We start from the raw sequence: 14,240 nt of genomic DNA, 5'->3' as shown, positions 1-14,240 counted from the left end.
CACAAAACCTTTAGGTTTTTTGCATACTGAACTTCCCTTTCCCCTATTGTGAAATTCTTAACTTTTAAATATTTTTTCCCATATTTTCTTACCAAACACAAATTCACATCTTTGTAGGCTGCAGACATTCCCGCCATAATTGCCTCCTCTAATTTCAAGTACTAGCTGTCAGCTTACAAGAGTTTGCGGTTGGAAAACTGTTCAGTAGCCGAACTGTCCCAGGCTGGCATGTGAGCCACAAACCGTGGCTTAGCTCATCTGAGAGAGAATAGGGTATACAAAGAGAACTATATACAGGCAACATCTTTTCCATAATAAGGCCAGACATGCAAGAGATTGTTAATACAAACATGATTAGCGTCTTCTACAAAAAGGTCAAAGCATTAACTCCAGGCTTGTAGGTGACCTCAGATATACTAAAAATAGTCTAACTCACTAAACAAAGACCTAGTGATGCCATTTCACCAAAGATGCTCGTCATTTTCTTTGTATCATTCGGAAACCAGTAACCCTACTTCTGGCATTCTGAGTCATTACCTACTGTTATGAGATTTGTAAGAGGCAGAATCGTATTGCCCTGGGAAAGCGAAAAGCTGGATAACTGCAATCTCATAACACAACTCCTCCTGTCACAACCCGCATCAAAAGCGGCCCTGTTATCCAGCTCTTAAAGTGAGATGCAATACTAAGACCATACATCCATTTCTCTTGCCAGGGAACGACTGTCATGATTTGGATTACAGTACGGTTTTTATGAAGTTATGCCAGCCTGTCTTTAAGGCATAAGAATTAAAAAAAACAGGCATGGGCGCAATAAATTAGACCAAACATCCACCTGGCCCCATACTCAATGTCTAACTATGTACATTGGTAAATGTTTCCATAAAAAGACAAAGAAATAGAGTATATAAAGCTATATTTTGCTCTCAACATCTTTTCAGCTTCCCGCCTCCTGTGACTTACATATTTCCTTGCCAGAGACTGTATCTGAATCTGTGTGTTCAATGGATCTCGATGGATCATTCTACCACGAATTTCTGTAATTGCTTGTCAATCTGTTTTATCTTTGGTCCCCTACAAAATTCACGCTCAAAGAAAGTAACGGGAAATAGCATGAAATAGCACTTTCCTTTATCTTAAACCTCGTACACAATGTTTCCATTTAATATCTCTGAATTTTGTACTGAGAGAGACAATCACCTAAGCATCTTCTCCATGCCGTTCATTATTTTACACATATTTATCATTCCCTCTACCCTCTGATTTCTTTTTACCTGAAGCTGGAAAGTCTATGTAGTCTTCCTGAACATGGAAATTGCTCCATATTATTGTTTATTCTTCATTACTACTATATATTCACCCAATTATTCTATATCGGTTTTGAAATTAGTTGAATAGAATTACATGCATTATTGCAGAGAGAGGTACATGGTATATTTATACAGTAGCATAACGTATTCTCAGTTATTCTGCGTTTCTCTTCTAATAATTCCTTAGGCTTTACTGGTCTTTTAGCCAACGCTAGTCAATAAGCTGCAAAACCATCCATGGTGATTCCTAGGTCATGATTTGTAAGACATAACTAAGTCCATCATTAGGCATATGCTGTCAGATCAGTCTTCCCCACAAACACTACATTACATCTACGCGGACTGAATTTGGCCCACTATCTTATTGCCCCATTACTCAGTCCTGTGAGATCTCTGTGACATTCTTCCTAGTCAGCTTTTAGTCTTGCTACCTGGAAAAATGTGTCAGCACTTTATTATTCATCCTCTGTTGCAGCTATTTTATCAACACTTGAAACAGCACAGATCACAGCACGCGTTCTCTACAGGACTCCAGGGGTAATCTCCCTGCATTGTGCAACCTTATTATTTATTTCCATAGAGTTTGCCATCTTTATATAGTTATTAAACTGGTATAATCCTGTAGCGAGTTAATTTCCCAACAGTCTTAAGAAATTCCAGTCTTGCTGTATCAGTTACGTCACCTTCATCAGATGCTCTTCCAATCATTCAAACAATGTGAACAGATTTACAAAACCAGACCTCCTTCTGCAGAAGACAACTTGACTCTTCCCCATTATTGTCTTTATTCCTGTGACTACTAATGTTTTATTTCTAATAGTTTTTACCAAGGTGCCTAATACAGAAATTAGGCTCACTAGTAGTTTCTAGTTTTCCAAAAGCTCTCTGGGTCCCTTTTCAAAACCCTGACACCTTTACTGCTTTCCGTTCTTCCATTCTAAGGTCAATTTAAACAATGATTTTACACAACCACGTGTAACTCAGCTTCACAGAGTTCTTTCCAAGGTAAAGATCTCCTTTTCCTAGCAATTCCTTGCGCTGCTCTGCACAAAAACGTCCATGTTCTGTGAGCTCTCCCCAGTTTGTCCTGCCATGGGGAGACTTCCTTTATGGAACTACTCTGTAGCCAACAGTAATGCAAATAACTTCTCTGCTATGCCTTTATCTTCCTTTAGCTGACACGTAATATTACAATCATCTACCAGCTCATCAGGATCTCTGGCAGGCTTTCTACTGCTGACACATAGGTAAAAGTTTTATTATTTTTTACGCATTTATAAAGTTGTCCCTTAACCCTTTTTGGTGAACTTCATTACAGTTTTATATTTAACCTACCAAAGTTAATGCTCTCTCCTATTCTTCCCGTTTGGATAGGACTTCTGCTTCAGAAAGATGACTTATTTCTAGGAACCTTATTTGCTTTACTGTTTAAGCCAGTCCTGGTTTATTTTGTGGCTTTCCTTCAGTCTCTCCCATTTCCCCTCCCTTCCTAGAGTTTCACCAATCAACCTGGACACAGTATTCTAGGAGATTTGCTTTTTTTTTTTTTTTTTTTTTTAAAATCAGTGCTGCACAACAACAAAATTTCTCAACATATGTGAAACAACATTTCAGCTGTGATATTTTACTAAATTTACAGGATGCTTTTTTTGTGTCTGTTTAACATAGGATTTTTCCTCTTTGAAAAGTATAATCTATATATGTTACTCCTAGACATCTTATTTGGCATTTGGATGTATGAATATATGTTTTTTGGGCCTGTGGCCATTTGAATCAGGCAATCCAGATTGCTTTGTTAAAAGTAACCAATCATTTACTTAATACTCTCCAGTAAGGGTATCAGCTGCACACTTAACCTAGGATTTTTTCCAGCTAGGATCATTGATGGAAACATTAAGTACTGTTAGAATGAGAACCGATTGACTGAGGCCCTCACAAAAATAACTCCACTTAGTCTTTCCTTACCAGCAATCACATTTTGAGATTTCCCAGGGCATTGCTCTTTAATCCATTTAGTGCATGCTTATGCTTGGTAAAGTCGAAAGTCACATCTTCACCATTAAAGCAGCACTTAACGAGAAGAGTTACATCCTCTGAAAAATATTTATTCTATTTGAACTATTTCCATCATATTTTGCCTATTTACATTTAAAATTGCATTAAAAAGTCAGGAACCTTGTGAATGGGAAAACATTTATTCATTCTATTCATGCTTGAAAACAGCCAAACCAACTTTATCTAAGTTAAATATATATATATATATATTTTTTTTTCTTTTTTCAAGGCAAAGAACAAGCCTGAAAAATGTCAGTCCAAAAGAAGATATTTTCCTAATGATATGAGCAACTGAAAGCAAAAGCTAGAATAAAAGAAGCCATGCAGCTCAAATTCTTAAAATCGGCAGATTAGATAATTTGCCTTTAAGAGTTCTAAATAAATTGAAAGAAGAAACGTTTGGTCTAATAATCTTCATTCTGTATGGTTCTTTGAGTATGAAGGAAATTTATGAAGAGAAAGTGTGTAAATGAAGCATGAAATTCATTGCTCAACTACTGCTCAGCCATCCTTGCACCAATCCTAGGTAAAATACTGAAAAGTCTGATTTGGAATTTAGTTAAAGAATTAAAGGACATCCTGGAAAAAAAACGGTTGATGAGGTTTAGGTGTCATGTTCGAGAAGCAACTGAATACGAATCCCCAGTAAGATATGTTCTTAGCATGATTTTTTTCAATTATGAACAACAGAATACTGAATTAGACCAGAGACAAGTTATTACCTCTTAATAGGGTATTAGTTCAAAGTAACTAGCTCTCGGGGAGAGGGTGACTCAACAGTGGTGTGTAAGTACCTACTGAGGGAGAAAATAAATAAAACTGGATTCCAGCAGACAAAGATTGCTTCTGGAAGCCACAGGCTTAAATAACTTTAAACTGAAAACAAGATGAATATTTTTGCAGTAATGAGTTTATCCACAGGAATAATCTAGCACGTTATTACCAGATTCTCCATCATTAGAAAACTTTAAATCACAATAACTAGCCTGTGATCCATGATGAAATTACTGGGAGAAAACATCACGTCTTGTATCATGAAACAACTCAAGCTAAGGGCTCATTATTGGTATTTTTCTGGCCTTAGTATCTGTACTAAACAGCCTTACTCTTTCACTGTACGTAAATTATCTCCAGAGAAACAACACATAGTAACATCTGCTTTTTCCAAGGCACGTCTATGTTTCAGCTTTTAAAGACAGGAAAGTTTTAGCTAGAGACATCTTACCTCAGTTAAACTGTTCTATCTCCCTCTTCTATACTATTTAGAGTTAATACATACACTAATACAGATTTAAATTACTCAAACCTCTTACAAAAAGATGAGGATGATAATGTTATCTACCTGCAGTTCTATTGTTTATTTATCCAGGGTTCCAAAATTCACACAAAAGATAGTATTGACAATTGTTTGTTTTACACTGGCACTGGAGACCAGTGTCTCAACATTTGCTATTTTATTTTGTTTTTAAGGTCTGGCTGCAGCATCTTGTGATTAGAGGGCAATCTCAGATATATATATATATAATATATATATATATATATATTTTTTTTTTTTAAAGAGCTTCCAGATACCATGCTTGCCAACAAAAACAAAGAAAGAATGTATCACCAGTTTCAAGCTTGGCTAGAAGGCCAGGGTCACCCAATCTAACCTCCATATGGGCAAGCCATGGAATTTTCCCCCGCAAACGGATAAAAGGTATCTTTTAGAAAAGTGCCAGTTGTGTTTAAACAAGCCCACAACCTCTTTTGACAAGTGGACCACCACACGCTCTAGAAGCTCGTACACAAAGGTCAAACAACATTACAATTTTCCCTTTGATGAACCAAACATACCGAGACCCTGAAGCCTCAACAGTATAACGCTCATCTCTCTAATCTATCTTCTGAACTATCTCCCAGCATTTCTACAACCTCCAGAAATGCAGAAGTCGCATGGTATACTAAGAAGAACCATAAGTCAAATATTAAAACAAACAATTTTGGTTCACCTGTCATGACTGCATTCCTCATTTCTGAGAGCTTTCAAATAGAAATACTGCAACAGACTTTCCACTCTTTCTGAGGGAAAGAAATTCTGAATAAACTAGTAACATTAGCTAACAAAAGCTTTCAAACTGAACAGGATGCAACAATGTGTTAATCCGCATGTCTTAGCCTCTCCAAACCTCCTTTGGAAAATAGTATTGCAAAAAGCCTCCAGGTACTTGCCCTGTTGTCAAAAAACCCACCACACTTCACTATTTTAGATGACTTAATCTGTCACTGCATGACCTGAGCTTTCTAGGAATTGCATCATCTGGTACCAGCAGTGAACTTAACCACGCATCTGCATTATGTACTGACAGTGCAATTTGTTGTATTGCTTACAATACAGATTTCTGCATTCCTGGAGCAAGCTCCTAGTCAGACCAAAATCAATTAAACCGTTGCCACTGACCTCTCACATAACCCAGAATTTCCACACTGGTCTCTACTGGCAACAATAAAGGGACAGAATAATGCCAATTTTCAAGATAATCTCAGCAGAACACCCATCCTGAGGGATGAGAAGTCAATGGGGAAGAGGAAAAAAAAAAAAAAAAAAAGGTAAACTAATCACTTACTTTGGGAAGATGACTGTCATGAGCGCTGATGCATAACCAGGCTTGCAAACTCCCTCAGAGAAATTTGCATACTTTGATGCCAATTCTGGAGGCCTGTGAAAAGATAAGGAGAGAGTCAGGACTCTCCTGGCTACGAACTGGCAAGTGTAATCATCCAAGTCATTTTATTATTTTTCCTTATAGCTTTTCTGAAAAACAGCTATGAGGAATAATAGAAAACACAGATGGATATTTATTTTTTGTTTTATAGTATCCCAGGAGAACCTCTACTTTTGCTGAAGTGAACCTCTACTTTTGCTGAAGTGTTTTTATATCTAGGAATGCCATCCTCCTGGAAGAAAATTATCAAGATACTATTTTAGACTTTCAACTTTCAAAAGGAAGTAAAACCAACAACTTGTTTTGGCCATTTTTCTAGAGTATGATAGAAGTAATAGAAGTAAAAACTCTAGGGAAGTATTATTTAGAAGATAAGTTTCAAGCATGTGAAACAAATCGCCAAGCAGTTCTGACAGGCTGAGGGTGCGCATGCTTTCAGTATTTGGGACAGACAACATTGCTGCTGTTCTCCTGAGAAGTGTCCTAGTAATTCAGCTTTCCTAATGATTCCAGGGCCAAATTCAGAATATTGCTATCTTCATTCAGCTTTTGTACAGAAATAAGATCAGATTATCTACTAGCAATTCAAGAAAAGATTTGAGTCCAGTATATACTTTTATCACAGCTCTTCTATCATAGCTTACCTGGAGCAAACCATTTAATCCTTTTGTGTCTCTGTTCATCACCTGCAGAATTTTTCATCTATTTCACAAAAGTATTGCAAAGGTTAACTCACTTGCGCTTCTGAAGTAACTTTAGATACCTTAACCTAAGTCATGCTTGAGAATTAATGCTCTTCCAGAAAACTGTTTACAGTTACATGTTCAACATTCAGTGGAGATTGCAAGAGCTCACTACCACCAAGAGTCCAATAACATTGTATATACTGTACCATTTCGGTAATAGTAGGCATTTAATAAAGGAGTTTTTCCTACACATCAATAACAACAAACAAATGAAGTACTCTGTATACGTCTACTGAGCAGATTCACAAAAATTATTCCAAAGAGCTCATTACTATCATAACCATGCTTTCTTTTTCAGGCATGCCAACACGTGCTATGATACCAGTTAGCTAGAAAACTGCTGCTAAATGTAACAGATGTGGATCCAGAGAGCTGAGCACCCGAGCTGAAAGTCAGGTCTGGGAGGAGATCTGTGCAGCAGTGCAAACAGAGCTCCCCAGGTGGCAATCGGACGTATCTGAGCGACAGAGTAATTCTGCTCAACTGGCAGGACCACTCCTCCTTGTACTAGTCTCCTGGGATCACTACCCAAGCGATTAGAGCCATTTCCAACTGCATGACCAATAGACGGACATTTAGTTTTATGATTATCCACATGCACTACAAAAAATCCTGACTCTATACTACTTTCAAAGGGTAGCCTATTTCTGCTCAGTGGTCATCTAAGCTTTCAACACCTGGAAAAGGATGTAACCAAGAGAAAATAAAAAGTTACTGTAAGTTAGGAATTTCATTTCTTAAGACTTTTATAGATAAAAAGCACTGGAAGAAGCTTAAGATAACATGAATCCAATTCTAGTTCTGTCACAGGTTTCCTGAATAACTTTGGTCAAAATATTTACTCTTTTACTATCTCAATTCTTCATCTGTAAAATGGACAGAGCAATATAGGTGAATATGTACACTGTCATTTATTTATAGCAGAGATTATATTTCTCTAAAAATATGAGAGAGAGAAAGATACGGATATAATATATTGTCTAGCACAACAGGAATCTACTTGCTTGGTTTCCATAGATGATATTATAATGTGTATTTCTAAACAAGAGAGATTAGTGACTTCCTAAGAAATTAGGGGCTGGAATCCCAAAGACTTGCACTGAATGATTTGTGGTTTTAACTTCAGTAAGAATCTTTATAAATAGCCACAGGAAGGAAAAGGGCTGCTGTTACTGACAAAACAGAGATTAATACTACCAGCTAAAAAATTAATAACTTCGCTTTTCATTCATTAGTACCTTACAACAAAATGGGGATAGCACGGTGTGCAGATCACAGTTTACTGTTACATCCTAGCATTTCAGAAATGAAGAAATGTGGGAAATTTTACCCTTATCAAGCAAACTTAAGCATTGCTGGATTTTTAAGGTTTAAACAAAATAGAGATATCACTAATACTAAAATCTTCACAAAGAAATGCAAAGTAACTGGAACTTATCTGTAGCCACCACAGCACTGAGTCATTACTGGCAAACCTGCATTAACTATTTCAACAGCAGGCCATTCCCAAATGACCTCAGTGGTCACACAAAATATCTTGTGGCACAAAAGATAGGCATTTTTCTCTTGTCCGCTTTAATTATCAAATTAAAATGCCACTCAAACGCCCATCATGATGTTTCCGTAAAAGAATGGCAGGCTGAAGCCCTGATGTATCTGACTCATCTAGGAGGGCCAAACAGTGCAGCATGCCGATGTTTTGAGCCGTCAATTACAAAAACCACAAGGATACTCAAAACAAGTAAAGCCGGAGGGGCAAAGCTGTTAACATTTCTTGGATGCGATAAAGTTCATGATCCAGGGTGCCGGCGGCATAACAATTCTCATAAGCCAATTGTAGCTGCCACCTCACATCATTCAGCATTTGTTCCTCTTTCCCTCTAGCCGCATATTGAGTCAGTCAGCTACAGAAAATTATAAATAGGAACTCTACTTTTTAATCCATCTCTAGATGCTTTTATCTCGTTTATCCAGGTTACACATTTGGGCCATACTGTCATTGCCAGTATGCTCATAATTATAAGCTTACTTTAGTGATAGTTCAAAGCAAAACGTTACAATAAGGCCGCACACAGCCTTGCTGTCTACCATTCTGCGACCTCACAAAGTTATCCAAGTGAACATCTTTTCAGATATCTAAATTTGCTCTGGTGTTTTTCTGGAAGATTCACAGGTTGCTTTTCCATAAAGCAGAATGCAAAACTTTCTGCTTAGAACATCCCATACCGTAAAGCTGTTGCTAGAGGTGTGAGGAAGAGAACTACACCTACTTCAAATTCAGCTCAGTAAAATCACACTGCTGTTAGTAGCTGCACAGCTCTATAACAAAAGCAGCGCACAGAAGTGAGGTATATGAACAAGCATCTCCGTCATATTTCATGACAATATACTTAATACATTGTTGCATGTATCGCTACTTTGAATCAAGAAATTGCCTCTTCTCTATATTGCTTATTTCTAAATAGAAGAAATAGTATTACTGAACATACAATCTGCAAAAGAAGCCTGACGAATTACCAGAACATCGCGCACAGCGTTACAAGAGCTTACATTCAGTGCCTGCTTTATAGTCCTGATTACTGCTTACAACGGATGGATCAAGAATTATGTACCCTAAACAAATAATGTTACCCTCTTAACTCTTTACTAGTAAATAACTTCATCTCACTGGTTCCATTATAGGAGACACCATTGAACAATATGAGATGAAAAGCACATATAACGTAGTGGTTATGATGAAGTAATAATGAAGTAATATCAGCAAGCAATAAAAAAGCAGATCACTAGATCAAAGCAGTTGATGCTGAGACCCCTGTGTCTACACTAGAGGGGTCTGGGGTATTTTACTTCAGATAGGTTTCAGTCAGGTCCCCATTGCCAGATACACCCGTCACAAACATGGCTCAAAGCTGGTCATAGGACCAATTTTTAGTTTGGACCCTTATGTCCCTAGTTAAGTGTTGTAGTGCATTTGGTAGACACCTGGAATAAAGCTTTCAATTTAGTTCCCCTGAAAGATGTCCAGGAACTAGAGTTCAAAATCAGTCTCTGAACTCAATCAATGCACAGTAAGAGAGATGATCGTGGGATTTGCTTCAAAATTGTAGTACTGCTCCAAACAAAGACACTAACAAAGACACAGCCACAGTGGTTGAGCTGTGTGTCTGTTTTTTAATAAATATCAAGAGGTCACGGATCTTTGAGTATTTTGTTCTATATAGCATTTATAGGCTAATAAAATGACAAGTTTCCAGTCCTCAGTATGCTTTTCTATAATATCTCATGGTCTTGTGAAGCAAAAAATCCTATTTGAGAGGGAAAAACCCTGAAACACCACCATAAACCAAGCTTCCCTTCCCAACTGGCAATAGAGATAGATCTCTTTAATAGAGACAGAAGAGAAAGCAATTACCCATATGAATTCTCCCCTTCATTATAGTTCTTCAGCCTCACAGAAAATATTATCAATTCACATAAAAGCTGGGGAGGACACCTCTAGCAGGTCTGGTGGGGGAGGACACCTCTAGCAGGTCTGGTGGGGGAGGACACCTCTAGCAGGTCTGGTGGGGGAGGACACCTCTAGCAGGTCTGGTGGGGGAGGACACCTCTAGCAGGTCTGGTGGGGGAGGACACCTCTAGCAGGTCTGGTGGGGGAGGACACCTCTAGCAGGTCTGGTGGGGGAGGACACCTCTAGCAGGTCTGGTGGGGGAGGACACCTCTAGCAGGTCTGGTGGGGGAGGACACCTCTAGCAGGTCTGGTGGGGGAGGACACCTCTAGCAGGTCTGGTGGGGGAGGACACCTCTAGCAGGTCTGGTGGGGGAGGACACCTCTAGCAGGTCTGGTGATGCAGTTTTTACTGTCCTCTAGTTATCCCTATTGAGTCACAAAGGAAAAGAGGTCACTAACAGCAAGAGCAAGCTTAACACACATAGTAGCCACTGCCTCTATACCAGTAACAGCAGAGGACTGAAAAATTTGTTTGCACATCTGACTTTAAGCAGAGTCGTTATCATGTCATTTTGCCCAGCAGCATCCCCTTGAGTGCATGACACTATGGAAACACAATGAGCTGATGAATCTTCCTAGTCTTACATGGCTGGAGCTCCACTTTCAGCAGGAATGCAGTGTGGTTGAAAAAATACTGCAACCAAAGTTTAAGGAACTCCTATAATAGCTCTGTTAGAGGTTTCTAAACTGTGGTTCACAGAACTACATGGACTGATCATGTGATATTTGCTGTTTTTCTAATTCCAGCTGAGGAAAAACTAAACAAACAAAAAAATGGAATGAGGAGATTGAAAGAAGAGGAAAAGCAGAATGCTTATACTGAGAAAGACAGGAAATGAATCTATCACACTATAGCCAGCTACATAGATGTAAATATTTTCAAATTTTACTTCAATATGTAAGCAAATTCCTCAGGGAGACTGTATGACTAAATAGGAAGAAAGATGGCCCAAATCCCTTCTTCTGAAAAAATACGATCCATGCTAAAAGAAATGTCCTGTTCTGCTTCTCCACCAAGAATTGTGGCTTCTCGTGAAATTAATTGCTTAACAGTGAAGATAATCAATGGGTACTTATATGCCTCTGCTCAGACTGTCCAAGGACAGCAGCTGAAGCAGACTAGGTTACATTAAACTGCCTCGGGGAAACAAAGTTCTAAAGACTTTCTGTTAAAACCTACAACCCACCTCCATGGCCCTAAATGAAGGCAAGACGCAGCGTCAACGTCACCTTTGGCAAATATACGCTAGATGGAGGGACACTAAAAGCCAAAGACCACTAATGCAACTGGCAATGTCATTCACCTCTTGTGAAAGTCGTCTTTGCACAAACACACTGAAGAGGTTTCCATCCACAAAAACGGCCTGAGGATTCTAGTTCCTTACTAAATTCCATTTCAGGTCTTTGACATAATAAAAAAAAAGACACTGCTGTCCTGGAATTAGATCACTAGGCAGAACAAGGAATTTCAGATTAGTCTCAACAGTGCAAAATTCATAAATACCTTTAGAAATAGAACTGTAAGTGATTTCTTTACCACAAAGGGCTGTATCAGTGTACCATGTCTTATAGTGCAAAGAATCCAACAGCCCTGCAATACTCTGAAAAAGGGCAATCGGGAACTTCTTTGTTAACAACCTTTTATCATCTCCTAAATGAGTCTTAGCATCTTGTGGAAAAAAAGAATCAAAAGTTGTCAAACTAGAAAGATTTTTTTACCTGCAGAAAGAGAAATTAAATGCCAAGTTTATAAAACTGCAGTCAAAGGATGCAGGTAAAAATCTGAGAACAGTTCATGGCACACTTTGTATGTGATCTCATGCTGCATATTACTCAGAATTGAGCAATATTCCTGATTTCCTGACCTCCTGATTTCCTTTAGTTTAACAAACTTTCTCCCTGCCTTTTTTTTTTTTTTAAATTTTTTCTGTTGCATCTTACCTTTAAGATTAGTAGCACAGAAGAAAAAAATAGAATTGAATTCAGATAGACACCAATAATGAGTAAAGAAAACAGATCATTTGAAAATTTTAAAAAAAGAAATAGGGAAAGGAGAAAACAACTGGCTTAAAAATTAATTGTTAGACTAAACAAAAAGGATGAATTATATAAACTTGATTTTCACAGAAGACAGCTGTTCACTGAAGATAGGAAATGTGAAATTATAAATATGAAGATGTCTTCTCGCTGATTTTTCAATTATTTATAAATCTTTGGATAAAGAAACTTAGAACTTAAAGATAATGTAACTTTCTGATAATCTAACATAAAGATAATGTAACTTTCTGATAATCTAACATCATTCCTGAAAGTATATTTTCAGAATTCTAACTATTCTAGTTTCTATTTATTCCAAATTACAGGTTGCCATCCTCAGTAAGCACGGGAATAAACATTATTGTTTTATAAATAAGAGACAAAGATGACATAACAGAATAGTCAGTTATCATTTGGAGAGTATTTTGGGACTCGCTTAGCGGTCAATAAAAGCTCTTCTTAGCAGTCGACAGAGATTCCTACCTAAATTCCTTTCTGAAAGCACTATCTAAAGAGAATGTGACTCAAAACTTGTAAAAATTAAATACTATAATCCTCTATTTAAATACCTCTCAAAATTCACTACTTGTACAGCAACCATAAAAAGTGAGCCAATTAAAAAACCTGATGGAAAAACCCTGCTCACCTATCAAATCCTTTTTTGGCCAATGAAGCAAAACAAGAGGATATACTGAAACGTCATAATTTTATTGCTATAACTCTTGGTCTTCATCACCAACCCTCATCTGTTGCACTTAAAAGCAGATAATGCTTTCTCTGGATCAGAGCAGCATCCTTCTGTTTGTAGCGTAATAAAACCAAGCAGTGTAGGTCCCGGAAAGATAAATAAGTGCTAAAGAAATTAGAACAAATAATTCAATCCAATTAGAACACAGGAATCCCCTGCTCAAATTAGTATGAATCAGCCCGTCTGTAAAAAAGATACCCCTCCAAAGGCCAGAGCTGGGAAAAAAACAAATCTTCCTGAAGACTCACAGTTAAGATCTTAATTTAAGTCTGCTTATATTAAAGTCTAGCAGATTTGCATGACAAATTCTAGCAGTTAACAGTTTTAATGAGAAAATCAGTTATACTAAGATTTAGATTATCAAACTTGATTTCTGAAAAATTAAAAAATAGTTCATTTCATTCTAGAACACAAACATCCTATGGAGTATTTGATTTTAGAGATACTTGCAGCATTTAACTAGGTTTAAAAGCACACCAGAACAGTAGAATGGTATGGAAAAGATTAGTAGCAAATGATTATTTTTACCATATCTTAAGAACTAGGGACACCAACCAAAATGATCCTAAACACAGTAAAACTCTGAGAGGAAGAAGTACTTCTTCATGTAGCATGCAATTAATCAGAAGCACTCGTTACACCAGCATGCCCTAGAAGCCAGAAGTATAAATTGGAACAAAAGATGCTAAAAGGTCTAAACTCATCTCAAACTGAGGAACACCAAAGCTACTGCTCCTTGGGACCTGGAGAATCACCCCAGAGCAAGGAGCATTTCACACTTGGACATTTTACTCCTTCCCCAAACAATTCCACTGATCCCTTCCTGACACAAGGTACTGGTGTAGGTGAATCTTCAGTTTGGCCATTCTTATTTTCCTACAAAGGAAGTTTATGTTATTAGCCCTTCTTGTTTCTGTAGATCAAACCTTAGAGGAACAAATTCCACTTGGAAGTTATTAGCTCTTAGCTACCTGATAGCAAATCTTAATAAGAAGAGCTCAAAACACTCTCCCTTTTCACTTTCTTGGATAACTTTGCAGGGGTAAGGGTTGCCCTCAAAACATTTTTTTGGGGGGGGGGGGAGGGGGAGGCACAGGAGGAGGCTGGACAGTCTGTTAAGGAACAATAAC

The 14,240-nt window shown here is 37.7% G+C and overlaps 1 protein-coding gene across 17 annotated transcripts in view; it reads right to left on the bottom strand.

The window, feature by feature from the left end:
* The window catches only part of ST3GAL3 (ST3 beta-galactoside alpha-2,3-sialyltransferase 3), a 212,305-nt gene that overhangs the window by 120,038 nt on the left and 78,027 nt on the right, over positions 1–14,240 (bottom strand). For 12 of the 17 annotated variants that reach the window (XM_068952873.1, XM_068952875.1, XM_068952865.1 and 9 more), the window contains one exon: positions 5,972–6,064. The exons of the other annotated variants lie outside the window; for them this stretch is intronic. In XM_068952873.1, coding sequence (XP_068808974.1) covers positions 5,972–6,064 — 93 coding nt within the window. The remainder of the gene's footprint in view (positions 1–5,971; positions 6,065–14,240) is intronic. 17 annotated transcript variants of the gene reach the window in all.

The sequence above is a fragment of the Struthio camelus genome, chromosome 8, assembly GCF_040807025.1.
Source record: "Struthio camelus isolate bStrCam1 chromosome 8, bStrCam1.hap1, whole genome shotgun sequence".
In the NCBI taxonomy this organism is placed as follows: Eukaryota; Metazoa; Chordata; class Aves; order Struthioniformes; family Struthionidae; genus Struthio; species Struthio camelus.
The sequence above is the reverse complement of the archived record's forward strand: the minus strand, read 5'-3'. Positions and strand labels throughout refer to the sequence as shown.